A 20,628-nucleotide genomic window follows, 5' to 3' on the forward strand; every position below is an offset into this window, starting at 1 on the left:
GAACAGCTGTCCTTCATCTGACTCTCCGCACACGGAGATGCGGAGGCTACATCAGTAGGGAGCAAACTTCTGTCTCTCTGGCTTTTTGATGCAGTTGGCTGAGGAGATTTTGGTGGTGTAGGCGGCCAGAGTGGTGTGAGCGGGAGCCGCAGTGACGGCCACGGCGGTGGGGGCGGGGCTGGACAGAGTCAGGAAGGGCACCGACTTCATCCCCAGCAGGCCGGAGAGCGGCATGGCGCCATAGGGGGCGCCCAGGACGTGGGCCGGGGTGAGGGCGCCCATGGCTGCCAGGGTGGGAGTCGGGGAGGCGGCCGGGGAGGCCGGCTGGGTGAAGGCCATGTTGAGGTCGACCGGAGCAGCCATGGTGGCTGCCTGGGCCGTGGATTTGGCTGTCTCTAAACTGTGTGGGCGGAAGAGGCAGAGGAGGGAGGATGGGGAGACACGGAGACAGGCAGGGAATGAAGATTAGAGGATTACACTACCAGTCAAGTTTGGACACACCACATTTTTCTTTATTTTTACTATTTTCCACATTTTATAAGAATAGTAAAGACATCAAAACTATGAAATAACACAAATGGAATTAAGCAGTGACCAAAAAAGTGTTACACAAATCAAAACTATCTTATATTCTAGATTTCTTAAAGTAGCTTCCCTTTGCTTTGATGGAAAGGCATAGGGTTTGGAAAGAAATTCATAGATAGGATCAACTTCACTATTTATATTTGTCTAAGAACCAAATTTCAAGCATTTAAGCACTCAATTAATTCACTCAATCAGGTGTGTCCAAACTTTTGACTGGTAGTGTATACTGTAACTATGGCTGCAAACTTCGGGTGAGGTTTCTGGAAAAATATTAAATGATGCAATTTTTTGCATCACTTGCTTTTCAACAGAATTCCAAAAAACCTTACAAGACACCGCCATGTAGAACAACACAACTCGGCTTTTCATTCCCCCGAGGCCAATTACCAGCAGCACAAGGACATACCTCATTATCATGTATCACCATACAGTATAACCTTTGACCCTTTTAAAGCAATGCATTTCCCCCAGGCCTGCGCTTGCGGTGATTCATTGGATAGCTGTGCTGGCTGCTGGCCCTTACCAGGAGGTGATGAGGTACTGGGCCAAGTTGATGCTGATCGGCGTTCCTGTGATGGTGACATGACGGTCACTTGTGCCGTCCAGCTGGCTGCCGATCTTGATCTGAGCTCCTGACACCTGCCTGATCTCATTGATCTTAGTGCCCTGACGGCCGATGATTGAGCCTATCAGCTGCAAAACAAGTGGGGAAAGATAGATTGGTTGATGGATGGAAAGATGAAGGGCTAGATGGATATAATTAAGAGGACAGCTGGCATACTGTACAAAGAAAACGTTTGACAAATCATTTGTTTGAAGGCATAAAACAACAGCTATTTCTCAGTGTTGATGAAACTGTGATTCTGGTGAAAAGGGCAAAAGCAGAATACTAGAACAGAAAATTATGTGCGGTACTGTTGAGCTGACTTAATACTGTATGTACTGTATACAAAATGCAGACCACTCTAAATATTGCAATCACATTGTTTGTCTTCAGTGGCTTAGTCATCCATCTTGCATGTCAAGAACACTTTTTTTTTCCCAGAGTCTCCCTTAATTGCAACTGCGTGTGCCCCGGTAAAAGAGACGAGAGCGGGCACATTTGCCTCTCATTAATCTGAGTGGCTAAAAGGTTATTGATTTCTCAGAGTCGTGATGACTTCCCAAACAAATCACTTCCCAAACACAAGCCAGCTAGATGCATCTCCCCACTAATGGAAAACGTAATGGGAAAATAACTCAAAACATATAATATAGAGTCCCACCGGCTTGAGCGGCGGTCTTTCTGCTGAGAGTAGTTTAGACACTGACGCTGAGGTTTTATGGCATTCCACTATACATTAACACTTTTGCTCTGTTTTCATTATCTAACTTGGACTCCTGCCTATTAGTGACAATAGATATTTAACAGCTCCAGGCCTAGGTAATCATCTCATTCTTCAAGACCAGAGTCCAGGCCCGCAGTATCAGCCCAAGTGCAGGGTGTCAGGGCTCAGTGACAGGGTTATGCTGCCAGATATATAGTGAGTGGGCTAGACAGTGATGAAGTACTTGTAGTATGTGTGTGCTGGCAGCTTAACAGCGGCTGACGCATAGGTGGAAACACAACAACACACACACATGCACGCACACACACACACACACACACACACACACACACACACACACACAGCGTCCGTGCTCCTGTCCTTCTCCCTGCATTTCACATTCGCATTCCTTTCCCCAGAAGTAAGCAGCCTGTTCCACAATGTCTGATTTGTCACACAGCGACCTGGTTGGTCTGGCTGGCTATTATTGGCACAGCAGATTATTCAGGGGGTAGACACAGAGCGCAGCCAGCCTAAAGAGCAACTCCAGAGACAATGGCCACTACAGACCTCAGATCACAGATAATGTCTCTCCCCCGCTGGGACCAAGAATCTCCGCTGGACCCTGGCCTTTTAGACCAGCTGTCAATGGATACCAGCTGTCAACAGCACGCCCACTTTAGTATGCACGACCTCAGGACACACACCCTCCTGTATGAACAATGCCTTTCACCGAAGAAAATTGCAACTGCATACAAATTCATCTGTGTAGCGCTAGATAAATGACACAGGAGAAATAGCAGGTATGCTTGCTATGGTGATTATTTGTCGTAAGCAGTACGTTCAAATGACAGCAATGCTGTACGGCGCTCCTGGTCTTAAACTCTAAGTGGCCTATATATTGTTTGAGTTCCTGCTGAGGCAGTCATTTGTAAGGACACAGGAAGAGGGATGGGGTGGTGGGGGTGTAACCATTTTTCTTCCGGCTAAATCTTCCCCCCGCAGAAGTACAGTATACTGCTGACGGTGTGCAAGCAGTTCCTGAATGCCTCCGTGTGTGTGTGTGTGCATACTGTAAGGGCAAGTCTCCCTCAGTATGCGTGAGCACAGAGTCGGACTGTGTGGTCAAAGTGGGCTCAGTCATGGCTATAAGTCTCTCTGGAACAATGGCTGGAGCTTACAGCTGTCCCTGTCACATATAGCCCTGAACACGCTCATTCCTCTGACGCATTGTAAGGCTTGGCATGTCGGGGGTTTACTTGGAAAAAAAAACAAAACCCTCAGGCATTTTAGCAACATTGCTGAAGGGTTGTGGCTGTCTGCTATACAGTTAACCCTTGATTATTCAGATCAATTCTTATTTGTTTTCCCATTATGCCTATTATACCAAATAGGAAAAAGGTGAAAAGTTATTTTACTGATTGAAAATTATTGGAATGTCATTGCTGCTACTTGCAGTTAAATGTGTTTGAAGTGCAAATGTGATATTAGAGAGTATTTCAGAATCTGTGTGCACATTTCATTTTTTGGGGGAAATTTCATGACAAATTTAATTTTAGAAGCGAGTTTCCTGGGCTTATTCTTTCCAAGTCAAACTCAAAAAGAAGCAAACAGAAGCAAATTACCTCAATTACTAGACAAAGCTGACAGCCAGATATTCTCTGACCAAGGCAGGCAAAACCAATACTAGACTGATCATCGAAGGGAAATTTAGTTTGACTTCATTTTCAAATGAATCTAAGCATTGTGATTTCTACCCTGAGATTGGAGAGACATTTCGTCTATCCCTTGCAGAGGCTAAGTGAAGACGGAAAGGATCTTTGTCTGTTTTTTATTGGCTGTTTTGACAGCAGACAGCTTCTAAGTAGGTCAGGGAACATGAGAGGATTTACTGGGTACTCATGGGAGTCACTCTAAGACACTGCAACTGCAGCCCAGACAATAATGCAAAAGGATCCATATCAGCTCAAAATCCCCTTAACCTTGGGTGAGTCTGAGGTTAGAATAATGGGGATAATTAGTAAGTTGCCAACATGTCTCCCGTCTCTTTTGAAGTCGCACAAGACATCCTCGCGGTTGGGGCTTCGGGCCTCGAGCAACTGAAGTCACCGGTTCCAGAGTCTTTGAACATGTGATGCTTGCGCTGACTTCTCGTTGTTTTTACTGTTGTTCTGATGGAGCAATTCTGTCTAACAACATAAAAATGAGAATTCAAAATTCATTTGTTGCTAAACCTTACATCATTGGGAATAAGCAGCTCCTGAGATGTCTGAGAGTTGGAGTCCATCCCTAATGAGAGAGAAATACAAGCATCAACTTAATAAAATTGACATATCACGCATTTGAATGTGCATTAAATTCCTTTAGTTAGAGAAGTCACGCAATCTGTCATTGATATGTTGTATAAGAAACCCACTCAGTGTAGAACTGCTAGATTTAGCAAAGCAGTTAATTTCCATTTTAATGGACTGATGTTTAACATGGCACACATTCTTTTCTTTCTCCCCGTCCTCTGACTCTGTGGAACATATCATTTTGCATAATAGTTTTCTCTCTGACTGGGAGATATGCGAGAGCTACAAAGCTTATTCTCCTCCTCCTCACTGCCACAAGCACATAAGCACATAATCAGTGCTGCTAATGACATGGAGTCCCAAACTCTCACATCTAAAGGCATGTTAAAAAATCTACAATAAACAAACTACAGATGGAGAAAGCAATTGAAAACACAAAACTCTCCATGGTGCTTAATTCTTTTAGGACAAATTGCTGAATTTAACTATTCATTTGGTTGTCAGGGTAGTGGTAATATAATCCAGTGCAAATGCTGCTTGTTTATGTCTACTCCAAAATGCCAGCCGATTTGGCAATGACGACTATTGTTACTACTACACCTACCAGGTATAAGAGTTGAAGCAGGCTGGGCAATTGGACTCAGGCTTTGCTGCATTGACAGCTGATGTAGCTTGGCCAACTGTGAAATAGAGAGCAAGAAACCTGATGCAGTGTACACAAAACCATCAGAAACACTCATGCTATATTGAACTATAATATTCCCACAAATTGTTAAACATGTACTGTACCTCTGAGTGTGGAATGCCATATTGGTTTTGCACAGTGTAGGCCTGCAAGAGAGTATCCTGCATTAAGTAAATTACAGCGATAAAACATTCACACTGCCCATAACTCCTTAGCCCATTAATGGAAGTGCTTTACTGTCATACATAATACGTCAACAACTATAACGCTGCACTCTGAAACAATACATTGTTCATAAACATTGAGACATCATGTGTTTTTCAGCATAAGGGAATTACTTGATTGTATTTCAGCCAGAACTGGACAAGAGCTGTCAGTTGTGCTGTAAAATAATACAGCAGATTTCCTGTGAAATCCGGCCCGATAGCACACAATGTGAAATGCAGCGCAGAGGCGGGTAGAAGCTGACAATCTTCTCCGAAATGGTCTCATTTGTTTATGGTAATTACAGTAATGTCTCAAAATTAACATGGTAATGATTTATTGATATTAAAATGCTACACGTAACACCTTTAACACGTGACCTGTGCAATTTCCTTCAGTTGTCTCCCATATCATTTCTTTTTCTTCCCTCATTTTCAACTCTACCTATCACCCATCCCCCATTATCTTAAATTATGCACACTCACATACGCATGAGCCCTCTCCCTCTCTCTCTCTCTCTCTCACTTCCCCCTCATTTCTACTCCCTCAAACACCTCCATTCATCTCTCTGTTTGAGAATGAATCTCTTATGATCTATCTATCTATCTATCTATCTATCTATCTATCTATCTATCTATCTATCTATCTATCTGACTCATTTGTCCAGCACCACCTCCCTCCCTCCTGTAATTAGTGAGGGTGGTGTCTGTAGCCTTTTCTCATAGCGGTTATGGCCAGACCAGACAGCACTTAGCTTAACTCAATTCTGACTGACGCCAGCAGTCTGGCTAGTATTACCAGTCCATACCATGGCCATAAACTGGAGGACACTGAAAGCTCTCCCCCACAATGCATCAATACATTATAACTGTGTATATAAGAAATTACAAGAAAACAGCATGAATTATTAGCAATAATCCTGCCATTTACAGCATGAGTGGTTTCAACAGTGAATCACTTTATATTACATTACCCCAAAGTTACATTTTTCCATCTGCGACTGATTTGTCGGTAGCTACTGTATCTCCCATTCTGACGTTATGACAGTATGCTGCTATTATTATCATGAGTGGAATATTCCTGAACCCGTTCTGTTTCTGGTGCGGAGCTGTGAAGGACTAAAAATTATAGGTGGTGGGGCTGTGGCGGTGTGTGTGACGGCATCAGGTTTCAGGAGGGGTTATGTCTCTGATGACAGACTAGAACAATAGGCGCAGCTTACATTCAGCTGTTGTTTTTAATGCCTCATGCCAGATGATGGACTGTGTAATTTTGGACATACCACAACCCCTGACCCCACTCACCACTCACCTCCTCACAAGCCTGAATCTCATTCCTGTATGCCTTTCATGCTAAGGTATCTCCATAAAAAAAAAAATAATAATAATAAAAATAATTTAATCTTGCCTGTTGGCATAAGCCAACTTTAATACCAATGTTAGAAAAATGCAGTACACAAGATTTCTACAGAAAAAATGTTTATATTCAGTGGAATTACAGACATTATTCACAGACTATTCACCGTCATGTGAATGAATCTTCAGTTAAGATGACACCTACCTGCTGGAGGTCGAGGCCACCCTGGGTGACTGAGTACAGAGGGTGGGGTGCAAATTCTGATGCCTCAAACACCTACATACACACAGTGACACATGAGAGAAACACCTTGAGCTTCACGTTAGAGAGAGAAGAATGATTTAACAGAAGCTTGTCTGCAAATGACAGTTCAGCACTGTCACAGAATATGAACATAGAAATAGTTAATTAGGGAAATGTTATTAAATTACACCAGTTATCATGTTTATAAAGTCAGATAGTCATCATATTTGCATTGGGAGTAATGATTAGAATGAGCAAATATGTACTTGCCAGATGGAATATTTCATGGCTCATTTGCCTAAAGACTGAATAAAACTTTCCCATTTCCTTTTTTCTGGGGCTTTGACTAAAGATCAAATTTGGTTGGAGAGAGGTCCTTGAAGCTGCATTTCTAACTCTCCAGCACACACCTAACAGGCTTAGGCTATGACTCATCAGCACAGCCTTTCCCATTCCACTTCATTTTCTCCTCTGACAAATTACACAAACATCCCTTATCACTGTGCAGCCTTCATTAAAGCCCTTCCATCTCCCAGGGACCAGAGCCACCCCGAGTTTAATTTGATAGCTTATTATGAGGAATATCAAAACACAATGCCATACCATAAATTGACCAGAGTCTGAGACAGCACAAACAGTGTCAGAACTGCTGACAGCCATGCAGAATATCCAGGCTCCGCGGCAGCCGGAGGAGACGAGAGGTCTCCAGCCTCACTCGCTAATCTCGTGTCTTTCTCCATGGGAGGGAGGATATCTGTCCCTTTTCCAAACAGCAGCATCTATACATCCCAACCCCCCACCCCACTCTTATCTTGTCTTCACCCCAAGATGAGTCAAGAATTATTTATTCCGTTAAAAAAAGGAATAAATAGAAAATACACTGGGTGCTCTGTATAGAGGATAGGTAGCCTATGCTTATAATATATGCAGTTGCTCTCAAAGGAACAAAGGAAGAAACTGGTTAATACAGTTTTTCTCAATTGCTTTGGCACAATTCTCAAATGAGAATGAATATTTTCAAAACAACATGTGCAAACCTCCAAACCACTGGGCACTTGTTCACAACAGATTTGAATTTCTCATTCTTTTAATCAAATTGCAAATGTTTTAGCACATCTGAGTAAGTACAGTTGTCTACAATTTGCACAGTTGAATATATCTTGCTGATCAAAACTGATCATGTTGCTTCTCAGTTGAATAGTTGTACTCTCCAAAACATATATTAATTATTTCATTGTGTAAGCCATCACATGCAAAATAGTCCATTCAATTGTCAAAATCTGTCAGGCATATATAGCATGAATATCATTACAGTAATATGGATTTTTTGTAACGTCCGCTAAATTGGTAAATTGCCTGTCCTTCTGCATGGAGGTGGAAGGTGTATGATCATCGGTCTCAAGACCAAAGGTCTCTGCTTGCTGCAATGGATGCTGCTTGTGATGACATAGAACATTGCAGGGGATGGTTGCGGCATGCAAGAAGATTTTTCCCCCGTTGCATCGCAAGGGAAAATATCAGGTGTGATGTCGATAAAAATCTGTGGCCAGACAGACAGGAGCATCAGGACATCCAGTGAGGTGGAGTCTTTAGTGTAGCACTCCAGCTTCACTGTGTTACAGTGTTAGGCTATACATTATTTTCCTTTTTTTTGAATTGATGTATTTTTGTATTATATTGTGCTGTGTAAGTTTTCTGTTTACTGTGGTGTAAGACAGTTACTTTACATAAATAAAAATACAGTAACAATTTCCATGGAAATGTGAGTGCAATGTGTAATGTAAAACCTTGTACTGTTGAAATCGGCATCTGAATAGTATTCAGTTTGATACACAATAGCATTCAGTTAGCTAGACAAAAATAACATTCTAGTACAGTAAACATTCAGTGTCAATGAAAAAATAAGACAAGACTGAAATGTGGATATAAGGAACATTTCCAGGGTCCACTGCCATACTGACAAAACATCAAAACATTTTGACCACCACACAATGCCAAAGGAACTTTTCATTTTAAGGGCACTGACTTTTTATATGAGACAATAACTTTGAACTTTTGAAGCATGAGTTAAATGTTTTGGGTGAGTTATGACCTTTTGCAGGTGAGCTATGGTGTTGTGCTGTACCATATAAGCTATTTTGACAACTGCACCTAGAGCTTTGAGAATGTTAACACTGTTTCAAGAAATGAGCCAAAGCAATTGAGAAAAACGTAAAAAATAGTCTACAAGACAACGGTGTTCTAGTCCCTCCAAAGGTAAAGAGGAGGGCTGAAGGCGGTGTTAAAGCATTAAAAAGCCTTTATTCTAAAGACTAACCAACAGGTACATAGAAAATCCAGTTAATTTCTAGTATTGTGCAACAAAATGTTTTTTTCTTGGGATAGAGGTGCTTGTCAAAAAGTCTCAATAACATACATACTTTTACTTCAAAATATGTCAGATTTTAACGGTAAAGAGAGCTATTTTAAGAGAAATAATGTTGCAGTCTGTCCTCACTGAGTGAGAGTCTTCTTCAAGGTACACAGAAGAGTCACATTAAAAGAGTCAACATGTTTCGACCAGGACGCCATTAGAATAAGGGCTTTTTAATGCTTTAACACCACCTTTAGCTCTACTCTAGAGTGAACTCTAGTCTTTTGGACTATTTTTTCTTCACTTTAAAAAAGGATTTGATCACACAAGTATCAAGCCATGCCTCTAAACCGCTCCAACAACCACCTGGACTTAATCTTTTCATGTGAAGAGGTCACTGCCTCATACACTAATCTACCACATAGCTAGGTTGCCCAAATTGTCTGGGCTGAATCCCACATCCTCACCTGATTCCCCGAGATGAGGAGGGCAGCTGGTGAAGGACTCGGCCGGTAGGGGATGGTGGCACCCTTCGGGGGAGACTAAGGAGTCAAAAATAGGACAAGGGGTCTGGGGTTGTGAGATACACCTTTATCAAAAACACAGGCAGGCTAGGAGCGAGTCGTGAATACGTGAATACGCTCTACACTATCGCTGGAGAGACGTCAGCAACGCTGTCAAGGAGCGAGACCGCAAGAGCAAATGATGTTGAACTATCCGCTACATTAAAATACAATAACAATTAATGATGTATTAAACTGCTAATGACATTGACATTGTTCCCTTCCTTGTTTTCCTTTTGGTAATATTAGTCATTCACTGAATAATTGAAGCAGCGTAGTGAGAGCTCTTTATGGATAATAGGCCTGATTTTTAGTTTGTATCTCCACTTCAGGCTCAGCAATGAATTACCCTGCGGATAAATCAAGCATCCACACTCATATACATTTCACTGACAAGGAGACATTTTAAGATAAAATTCTTCACAGGCCAATAAGAAAAGGAGATTATACACGGGTATAACAGTGTACACGGCGTTGTATAACTTATCAAGTGACTGCAGTGTTGGTGTTGCTGTTTTTTTTTTTGTCTCAAAATGTGGAGCATCTTTTCTGTGGGAGTAGTCACAGCAAATTCTTTGTATAACTTTGCATAATTTACATCTCGGAGCCAAAAGCAAGAACCCGCTGGTATAGAATCCTAATGAAACTAGCAAGCCTTTGAAGAAAGCCCTGGAAAACTGGATCAAACTAGCAATTAGTCAGTCAGGTCCAGCTGCAATGCTAAAACAAAAAGGACTTGTGCGCTGCCATGAACACACAGGGAGAAATTGTGCTTGGGGTTGTTTTTCTCTCATCTCTTCCTCAATTTTCTCAAGAGAGCTGTTGTCTGAAGGTGGACAGAGTTCGCTGCAGGTCAGTTTGTTTTCTGTTAACAGCTTGGTGTTCTTTCCAACAATGGAAAACTTTGACCCGGGCGCTACACCTTCTGACTCGATCCTGAGTCCATTAGTTGAAGGAGACATGGGTGAGTGGTGTAAAAGATGAGTTAACTTTAACCATAACTCTACAAGACAGAAACTGTATATTTTCTGATGGTATTTCTTCAGTATAACATTCTAGATGAGGATAATGCTATGAAACCCTTCCATCTGCAGTCATCAGTGCTTTGAATACAATCAACCCTATAGAGGACTACAATTTAACATGTCATAGGTAGCACTAACAAAGAACATTAATGCAACCTACCAAAAAATGGATTAACTAAGTAGCTGCAGTGAAACAGACAATAAGTGCATGCTGGCAAAATTAGAGCATGCATGTCAAGAGCAATTATTTCTTTCAGGTTGCTGCAGCAGAGCGCTGACAAAATGTCGTTTAGGTATGGGGATGTGAGGCAGAGAGAGGAATGGTAGGTTTCCTACCTCTAGGATTACTGTGCAGATGAGCTTGACACACTGGATTACTGAGTCCTGACTCCCAGATATCGTCACCCCCCGCTCAGTAGAGTTGGGCAGCAAATCCCCTGCCACCTGTATCTGAGCTCCGGTGCTCTGGCAGTGATAGGGGTTTAAAAAAAAAAGGATTAGTCTGATTCTGGAGATAAGACAAGTCGTGATTACACCGCCAACGCTCCATTTGTGGGGGCTTTGTTGACCTTACGATAGAGAGGCATTACAGTTTTCCCCCTATCCTATTGAAGGAGCCCAACCATGCTGTAGTATGTTTAATGTCAAGTCCTGTCAGGTCGTAGATGGATGAGAACTCATCCACGATCAAAAGACGTCATGCTCTTGATTTCAGCTGATGCCTCCCTGAGATAGAATGGCTGCAGGCAAGGAGTGCTGGTTAGGATAAAGCCAACTCCACTCCAGCTGCATCACCAAGAAATGACTCATTTTAGCATCTGTAAAGTAATCAGCCTCACCTCAGCCATTACCAACAGTCTTAATTATTTATGCTCGCCAGAAGGGCAGCCATCTACATGTGCTGCTGCCACTAATAGACTGGAGGATTTTATTGAACTGCACATGTCTGAATGTCACATGTCTGTGGTAATTTCAAGTGAACAAATGGGATATTAAACACAGATCTGCAACCGGATCACCTTTGGATTATGTTTACAAGAAAACCCAACTTGTTTTCACTGTATAAACGCAGCAAAACAGATGGATGCCAGCACCAGAGAAAGTATTGGCCATAATTAGAGAGACTGAGATTCTATTCATAGAGCGGCAGGCAGCTAACATCGCTGAAGTCCTCAGCAGCCAGTTAGAAGTCTCTGGCAGCAGATCTGATGTGGGTTCAATCCTAACATTTCAAACTGGCCAAAATGTAGTTAGGATTTTTTCCTTTCAAAGCTGCCACTGCTGAGTCATGTGTTGTGTTAAGTGATCTATCTGGACTGTATTGTCTCGACTGAGGTGGTTCCTGCCGCTCCTCATGTCACTGGCACTGCAGTAGAGGAGATTAAGCTGCGGACAAGTTTCTTCAGTGATTGGCAATTATTTAGTGCAAACCTAATTGTAGACTAAGTAAAATGTCAGCTATAGGACATTTGTTTTGTGTTTACTTAAATAGCTGTGCACTTTCCTAAATAGTAATTTCCTCTGATCTCAATCAGCACTGTTGAGCAATAGTTTGATTCCCTGTACTGGTTTACCAATTTATAGCTGTAGATTAATTTGATCATTATTGCTCCAACCCTAATTTATATGCTTGCATTGTAATTGCTCTCAATCTGGATAAGAACGTCTACTGCAAAGCTAAAATGTAATGATGCAAGTATTCAGCTGGGTACTATTAGTTATTTTGTGCAAACTATGAAGGCAGAAACAGCAGGCCTTGAGGTACAGATGAGGGGAAATGAAATCAAGGACATGGAGGATGGAGTAGATTTGTGTTCTGGCTGCTCACCTCTCTGATCTCCTTTATCTTGGCCCCTCCCTTCCCAATGAGAGAGCCACATTGGCTGGCAGGGATGACCAGCCGCAGGGTGACTGGTGGCTTGGAGCTGATGGTGCCGTTGGCCACTAGAGCAGTCAGGTCCTGCAGGGAGACAGGGAGATGATATTGGCAAAGGAAAATGTGCTGTGAATCAGTTGGAAAGAAAGAGGAGAGAGAGGTCCAGGGGTCCAGAGGGAGAGAGGAAAACGTCAGAAGAAGAGTAGGAGGGGTAGAGGTGGGGAGAGAGGGAGGGATAAGTCACTTGAGGGCATAACTCCAACGACTCAGACTTAACAGATCGGGCCATTGAGCGGTCAAAAAGGGCTGAGCTTGAATAGACCTCATTCAGGTCTGTTTGGTGTTTACATGCATTTTAACACACTTTTCAACTTCATCACTGGATACTGGATAAGTCAAAGTCAAAAGCAACTTTCAGTGAATTTACGATCTCTCCAATTTAACACGCCATGCTGCAATGTGCCAGGTCAACATTTCATTCCTTATTACAATGACTTGCATTGTCTTAAAATAGCTTATTCAGTGGGTAAATGTAATACAGTAGACACAACAATTCATTACAACTGCCTCCAAAGCCAAGACTCTGAACAATAAGTTGGCAATGCACTCATAATTTCGAGTCCATTTAACCACAAGGTGCCCATGCCCAGTATCTATTGCATGAAAATTAATTGAACAACAGAATAAGCTGATGGGACCCGTACTGAGGCAGGTGGAGCGCTGGCTGGGAGGCGGAGGGAGCAGAAAGCGGTCCCGCACCTGCACCTAATTAACCTCTGCCTCTGTATCTGTGTGCTCCAGTAGATGCTGGGAGAGAAGCCTATAGGCTGGCCAGAACCACCACACAACTGCCAAGTCCAGTGTGTGCCTGGAAAGACTGTTTAATCATTCATATAGAGTGCTGAATTCTCCACGAAAGGAGAGACATTAATTCCAGCACCGGTGGTGTGTAATTTGCGTTGTGAGTTATTCCCTCCACCGGATAAAACCCAGACTGAAGAACACCCTCTGCATGTGTCCTTCATGTGTCCCCCCCGCAAGGAACTGAACCTTGTCACACCACAAAATTCTTTTACATATAACTCAGTGAATAGACTCATGAAAGATACCTTTTGGTAGAGTTAGAGGTTGACAGAGTTGTGTTTTAAGAAATGAGATGGGGTTCAATTTGAATTGTCAGGACTGTTGGACACACTGAAGAAAACTCATGAAAGTATGGAAAGATAGCATTTTGACATGCAATTTGAGAGTCACAACCCTTAAAAGTGCTTAAAGGTTGACACGCTACTATGGTTGCAGTGCCAGTGACCATAAAACCGGATTAAAGTAATATTTTCACGTGTCAGATTATAATACACATTTGCTGTGAGTATGCTTAAGGAAACTGACAACATTTAATGAAAAGGCTCACTAATTGAGTAACGTCAAGCTCTTAGTGGATGGAGTTAAAATGTATATTTCATCCATGTTCGTGCTACTATTTCTTCTACAACAGCAAATTGTTGTTATAAATGCACTAAAAAGGCATAAGATAAGATGAAAGTTAAATGATTCCTGTGGGGAAATTGGGTTATTGCAGCAGCAAATAGTGATATAAACATATGCAACCAACAATTTCAACACATGTTAAGTAGAATGCATCAATGAGAAGCTTGGGGAAAAGGAAGGATTATAGCAGTATTAAAGTGTGCAAAATAACAGCACTAGGCAAGTTGAGGCAAAGAAACAAATTAGTTGACCAAACTACATTATTGATTTGATGAGTATTTTTTACAGTGCAGGTAGCAAACCGCCATTCCCTGCTCTGCTGTGGGTGGAGATTGAGCTCTTAATTAATGAACAGTGTGTCTCTCTGAGCCTTTGAAATGTAAATACAGCTCACTGTCTCTCTGCCCATCAGAGTACAACCCAATAACTTGGCCAGAAAAAACAAGCGTGTAACAGAATGCCAAAGCACTGCTTGTTTTTGAAAGGAATGTGTTGGGGGCAGTTTGCAATAACATAAAAATGAGTAGAGTTAGACTTAAGAGAGGGCAGCGTGGATGTATTTCCATTCATAGACCCTCAAGGGATTTCATTTGTGAAGGGAAACACATTTATTTTTTCCAATAAATTGTGAACTTTAAGTTTAAAAAGCACATTGTGATGTGTCTCTAATGCTTCTCCGCTCCATGTCTATATTTAGTGGGGCGGATCAGGCTCTCTGGCATCTCGTCTCATCATAAGAGAAGCACGTAGCTCGTCAGTACAATCACAAGGCTCTGGGCGTCATTTTCTTGATTTGATCTAAAAATACGTGCCATATCTTAACAACTGTGAACGTTCCAATACTTTCCTGCACCATCCTCGCAAAAAGAGACACTCAAAGCAAATTGGCGGAAATAAGGCCGCGGGTAACACAAGCACTAGTCGCACAAAGAGTTGCTTGGCTTAATCCCCAGTGCATATTGTGTTGTGGGTGGGATAAGGACCCCAGTACAGAAAGATTATGTGGCTTTCATGCTTGCTCTATCTCAACACCTGGGAACAAAAAGCCATGTATGGTACAGTACTGTATGTCTTGTATTAACAGAATACTTTATTTTGAATTATCTGATCACTTTATTTGCATAAATGTGTGTTCACTCCCATGTGGCAAAAATTGGGTGAGATTCTCATCTGTAACACACACACACAAACTTTGATGCAGTGCATTACAACCTAGTGACTTGTTGGATTTCATTATTATCAATATTTTTGACCAATTGGTGAAATGAAAGTAATTAAGTGAACTTGTCTCCCTGTTTTTTATTTGTTTCTGAGTAATCATACACTGTATAGAGGGAGAAACAACCATTCTGTCAAATACTCAATGGCCACAAAAGGAGATTATTCCCCCCCTTTGTTGTTAATTAAAGATGTCAGACATATACCACTCAACAATGGTGGAAGCTGCGCACAGTGGGTCAGCCAACACGTTGCCATGGAAACTCAAGAGTTTCAGCTGAACACAGGGTTGAAAAGAGGTGAGTGCGAAAGATCTTTAATGAATACTGCACAGTGCTCCCAGCCAGCATGTGTTTACTGAAGGCGGTGGACCTGAGCAGGGAGCACCTGTTTCCAAGCTAGTGTCTGCTGTGATGCTAACTCAATGTGGAGACTGCTCTGATTCCACCATATTAATTAGTTTGTTGATGGATGGAGTCACCATGGGGATCAACAGCATGAGGAAAACCTGTTACCTATAACTCATTAGTAAATCAAAAGTAGATCATGCACAAACCTCTCGTCTTTAATTAAGAGGTACAAACTTAATGTCATCTGCCCTTTCATCAAGTGTGGAGTAGTGAGGCGTGTTCCTTCTCCAAATAACATGTTCAAACAATTTTATACCTTTTATTCTGTGCTGCAATAGATGAATGAATTTATACCTTTTATTCTCTAAATAAAAGGTATAAATTCATTCATCTATTGCAGCACTTTTAAAGGGCCCTACAACTGACAAATGAAATTTAACGACTTGCTGTATATACAGAAGAGGTGGCAAATTCATTCATCATGCCATTCTTCTCACCACAATAACTACGATGTGAGCCAAAACGGTTTTGCAACAGCAGCTACCACGGGCCGCCACCAATTTTCATCTGCAGTATAATCTTACCTGAAAGCACATCATGATATCAAATGCAGCTAAATGTTTTCCTACCATCACTTCGGTTTAGAGTATAATCGCTAGTGATAAAAGCACATTAGTGGTAGTGCTGAGGTGAAGCTCAGGAAATTGCATCTTATAATAATGTTGTGGTGAAATGGCTTTCAGCAGCTTTTATTTCTCCTATCAGTTGCAAGTTATTTTGGCTACACCCAAACTATGAACTATGAACTATGAACCAGACTAAATTCATCCTACCACATGAGCTGTGATGGCGTATTATATAACGTGTTGCAGCATTATAGTTACCTCCTCCAGTTTGTATGTGATCATGGTGAAGGCTCTGAAGACGCTGTCTGTGGAGCCGGTGATGGTGATGATCCTCTCTGGACAGGAGCCCTCGGAGATGTTGACCCGCGCGCTGCTCTGTGGGGACAGACAGGGTGCAGGGAGGAGGTCGCCGGGTCACTTAAAAGGTCGATATTAATCTCCTTGTGGTTAAGTTTCGAAGTGGCAAAAGGGCTGAAGTGGCCAGAGAGGCAGAGTCAGGGGGAAGAAGCCAAGTGAGGGAGAGGAGATTGAAAGTTACACAGCACATCTCTGTATCACAGACTGACAATCTAATAGAGTTTCTCCTCTGGGCATTGTCCATAGCGCAATAAATCCCCTGCCCTCATCTCTCTCCATTTTGTGCCCTTGTATTTCTCTCCAGATCCCCTCTGAGCTAGAGTCATATGAGTAGAGACAGGACAGTGCTCTGACCTCTGGGACGTTTTCTCCAGTCACTCCAATGAGTCATGCTCCCACCGTGGCTGTACATAAGGCCTGGGGGACGACTGCCAGGATGAGGCTCATACAGTGAGGAACTAACAAAAGCCCGAACTGACTGACTGGCTGGCTGACTGGCTGGCTGGCTGGTTGGCTGGCTGGCTGGCTGGCTGGCTGGCTGGTTGGCTGGCTGGCTGACTGGCTGGCTGGCTGGCTGGCTGGATGGATGGATGAATGGATGGATGACTGCCGTGGGTGAGTGGGTTATCCAGCAGCTCTGCAGCGGCTGCATTGTCCCATGACCTCCCCATCCCTCTGTTTATCCTTCTGCCTCATAAAGTACAACATAAAACCTTAGCATGCAGAAAAAGAGTCACATGTACCACTACAATGTCACCCTAATTACTTTTAATACAAAGAGTTAACCAAGCGGCGTCGGTTCAGCTGCACCCTTGAGGTTTATGGGTGGGAGGGTGGGGGGGTTGGGGGGGGGGGGGGGGGTTGGGGGGGGGGTAGAGGGGCAGACAGAGACAAAGGAAGTTGCGTTAAGCAGAACAAAATCCTGTATGACAGAGGGACAGGCACCGCGCGAGGATGAGGTTAGAGAGGAGGCGGAGGAGGGACAGTGAATGATGGAGAGAGAGAGAGGATTTTAATTGAAAAAGAAGTCGTTGTTGCCCAAAAGGCAAGTCAGACAATATACCTGTTCTGTACTTCAGACTCACAGCTCAGAGTGAGAGGGAGCTGAGCTTTAATATTAATAAACACAACTACCAGGCATCCTGACCAATATTGGAGGCCATCTCAGATTGAATCGTGTTTTCTCTTGAACTGTAACCTGCTGTACTTGTGGTGGTAGACTGGACTACACAGGAGGTAGGAAATAAAACTTTGCGGTTGGTTCATGTCTCTGGTATAAGAGACAGAGAACAAAATATGCTGATTTCTCTTGGGGTCTGTGGCACGCACACACGCACACACACACACACACACACACACACACACACACACACACACACACACACACACACACACACACACACACACACACACACACACACACACACACACAAACAATCAACAGCACATCTTGCTTAGTATGAGGACATGAAATCATGCTAGTATCTCCACAGATGATTGAAACACTAAAGCGTGAATAACATACCTCTTCTCGTATTCTCTTCACCGTCTCTCCTTTCTGGGGGAAGAGAAGATGAAGGACAACTTTAAACAGAATCCAATGCGGTTTGTGTGAAAAGTACTGACTTCACAGTGTCCTCCACCTCTGAATGAAATCTGCCAATTCAAACCGCATTAACCTGATTAGAATTTAACAGAACAAATTTCAGCTGGAATTTCAGTATGCAGCGTACTGCGGTGTGATGTCCTCAGCACACTGTCTCAGTCAGGTATCACATATATTTGTGCCTCGAAGGGGATACGTGTACACCTGCTGCAACACCTGCATGTGCAGACTGTGTGAAGACCCCCTGTCAGGGACAAGAGCATTTTGTCACACCTCTGTCATACAGCAGCACATCCTCCGCTGCTCTTAGATTGCCTCTCCTTCTATTATTTCCTTTTGGCTAAAGCCCAAAGCTGTCACCCCTATTCATCATTCCTATTCACACCTCCATACATGCACTGACAACCACTTGCTTAGTATCACCTCATTCACTGAGCTACCCTGTCATTTGTGTTATATTCTAGGGTGTAATTTAAAAACACCAAACTCGAGTGTTATCCGGGGTCCATTGTGACTCTTGTGTCTGCCTTGTATTGATGAGGGAGAGACAAGAGGCTTGCCTAAGAGATAGGAAGGGAAAAAGGATTGGAGGATGTAGTACTGCAGATCAAGTGGCTCTCAGTCAGGCATGTGCCAAACACATCTCTCTCTCTCTCTCTCTCACTCTGTCTTCTTATCCTCTATTCACTCTAAGACATTTTGATCTCTGCAATACATTGCTATATCCATTGCTTCATCTCTCTTTCCAGCATTCTTTACTTTCTACATTCATTTTATAGCTTTTCCATCTCTCTCTTCCTACCAGTCTTTCTTCTGTTCTTTCTTTTTTCTATTGATGTGCTTTGTAAGAGTTGTATTACAAGGCATGATAGCGGGAGCGAGCGAAGCAACATACAGCCGAGCAGCCCAGCCCTTCCTAACCAACACTGAAAGTGCCCACAAGGGGACAACAGTAATATGTCTTTGGAGCTCAGTTTCAACAGGGGACTTGCAGTCAATGCGCTAATGTTTTTGTTTGATGGATTAGTGTGCTGCATTAGGGGATGGAGAGAGTCTTAAGAGGCTTGGTTTAAGGCATTTACATTTAGGATGTAGATACTCAGAACAAAAATGGCTTGTCAGGAGGCTTTGTGTTTGCCGTTGATTTCAAAACATAAAGAAAATACCGAGAGGGAAAATAATTCTACAAAGGCTTGTTATGAATCCACACAGAAGGCATCATTAAGGTCTTTGGCTTAGAGCAATGGACAGTTCTCCAAAATAACAATACATCTACCTCATCTGGTTATTATAATGCATAACTTAATATCAGGTGTACTTATTACAGAAGTACGAAGAAGAATTAAAATAGCAATTCTCACCTTTCCTATGATGCTGCCAACCTCCTAAAATGCAAAAAAAAGCAATTACACACAATGAATTAAAAGCAAATACATTTGAAACACTTACTCCTTACAGTAACCCTTCAAAATGTATCAATTCTATAAAGCAATTTTATAATTTAAAAAGCAGCAATAGATCTTGCAACAGCATATTCATAAACATTGTTTGTAGTGGATGCGGCTGGCTTGTACCTTTCCATGCATGAGCAGTCGAAGTGTGAGGGTCACTCCCAAGCCCTCTCCAAAGTCCTGCTCACAGTTCATAGTTATGTGGGAGTGGCACGCAGGGAGACGCATGAACAAGGCTCATTCGCTGGTCACACAGTCAAACGAAGGCCAGCGCTGGCTCTCTAGATCTCCCAAATCCTTCAGTGCTGCGCTGGGAGACAATAGAGTAATGATTGATGGAGTCAGACTGGGGAACTATTCTTGTTGAGCTTATAAAAAAACGTTGTTCAGTATTTCAAAAGAATTTATTGTTGTTCTAAAAAATACAAGGCTTCCATTATACCAAAGAAATATGTGGATGAAGTCATACACATATGCATGCGTGTATGCACACTTCTATACACCCAAAAGCTGGTGCAGCTGGTGTGTACACACACACACATACACACACATACACAAAATCCTTGACAAGGAACATTAATTCAGTGCCATCATTCACTGAGTATTATGTGTCACTATTAAACAAACCATTGTGTTTCTATTTATTTTCACGCAAGCTGCAAGCTCGTTTTGTATGTAACTGCATTGTTGACTCAATGATAATTCCCTGGGATCAACAGAGTATGCAGATGAATGGAGGACAACACAAAGTGAGTTCACAAAATCCGACTGGCTATTACATGGGAGGTCTTGAAGGCAGCACATTGAAATCAAATATCTCTATGAAGAACTTCTTCATCAGTATGAGTCAATTTAATATTGATGGCCATTCATAACAAAGTCATAATGAAGACTATAGTGTGTGCAGGATATTGAACAGAAGCACCAGCACTGTCAGCTATATTCCAGGCTCCCTATAGCTTTGGAGGAAATGGGTCCTAATAAACAGCGGGTGGCCATCGATGACTAACACACTAACTGTGTCTTCATTAACTGACGAGC

The 20,628-nt window shown here is 42.5% G+C and overlaps 1 protein-coding gene across 3 annotated transcripts; it reads right to left on the reverse strand.

Moving 5' to 3' along the window:
* Positions 1-51: 51 nt before the first annotated feature.
* LOC139643319 (poly(rC)-binding protein 4-like) lies at positions 52-19,834 on the reverse strand. 3 transcript variants are annotated; one of them, XM_071518434.1, is made up of 13 exons: positions 19,711-19,834; positions 19,498-19,521; positions 18,056-18,088; positions 16,432-16,548; positions 12,444-12,575; positions 10,952-11,080; positions 9,495-9,569; positions 6,636-6,707; positions 4,976-5,017; positions 4,791-4,866; positions 4,132-4,181; positions 1,109-1,278; positions 52-400 (listed from the first exon to the last, which is right to left on the reverse strand). In XM_071518434.1, exons 1-13 carry the CDS (start codon positions 19,813-19,815, stop codon positions 52-54), a joined length of 1,374 nt encoding a protein of 457 aa, XP_071374535.1. In that variant the 5' UTR covers positions 19,816-19,834. The 3 variants fall into 3 exon arrangements, with proteins under 3 accessions (XP_071374535.1, XP_071374534.1, XP_071374536.1); XM_071518433.1 differs by having other exon boundaries at positions 4,132-4,208; positions 4,785-4,866; XM_071518435.1 differs by having other exon boundaries at positions 4,976-5,032.
* Positions 19,835-20,628: the final 794 nt, after the last annotated feature.

Source organism: Centroberyx affinis, unplaced genomic scaffold, assembly GCF_046629955.1.
Source record: "Centroberyx affinis isolate AG114_WGS23_722 - 3 ecotype Tasmania unplaced genomic scaffold, CSIRO-AGI_Caff_v1 ptg000582l_1, whole genome shotgun sequence".
Lineage (NCBI taxonomy): Eukaryota > Metazoa > Chordata > Actinopteri > Beryciformes > Berycidae > Centroberyx > Centroberyx affinis.

Bases quoted from the DNA above. Each gene is read 5' to 3' on its own strand.
- LOC139643319 (XM_071518433.1), bottom strand. From the start codon at position 19,815: ATGCGTCTCCCTGCGTGCCACTCCCACATAACTATGAACTGTGAGCAG. The intron at 19,522-19,710 runs GTACAAGCCAGC...TTTGCATTTTAG, and splicing joins GACTGCTCATGCATGGAAAG to GAGGTTGGCAGCATCATAGG. The intron at 9,570-10,951 runs GTAGGAAACCTA...TTGACTCCTTAG, and splicing joins TCTGCACAGTAATCCTAGAG to TCTCCCCCGAAGGGTGCCAC.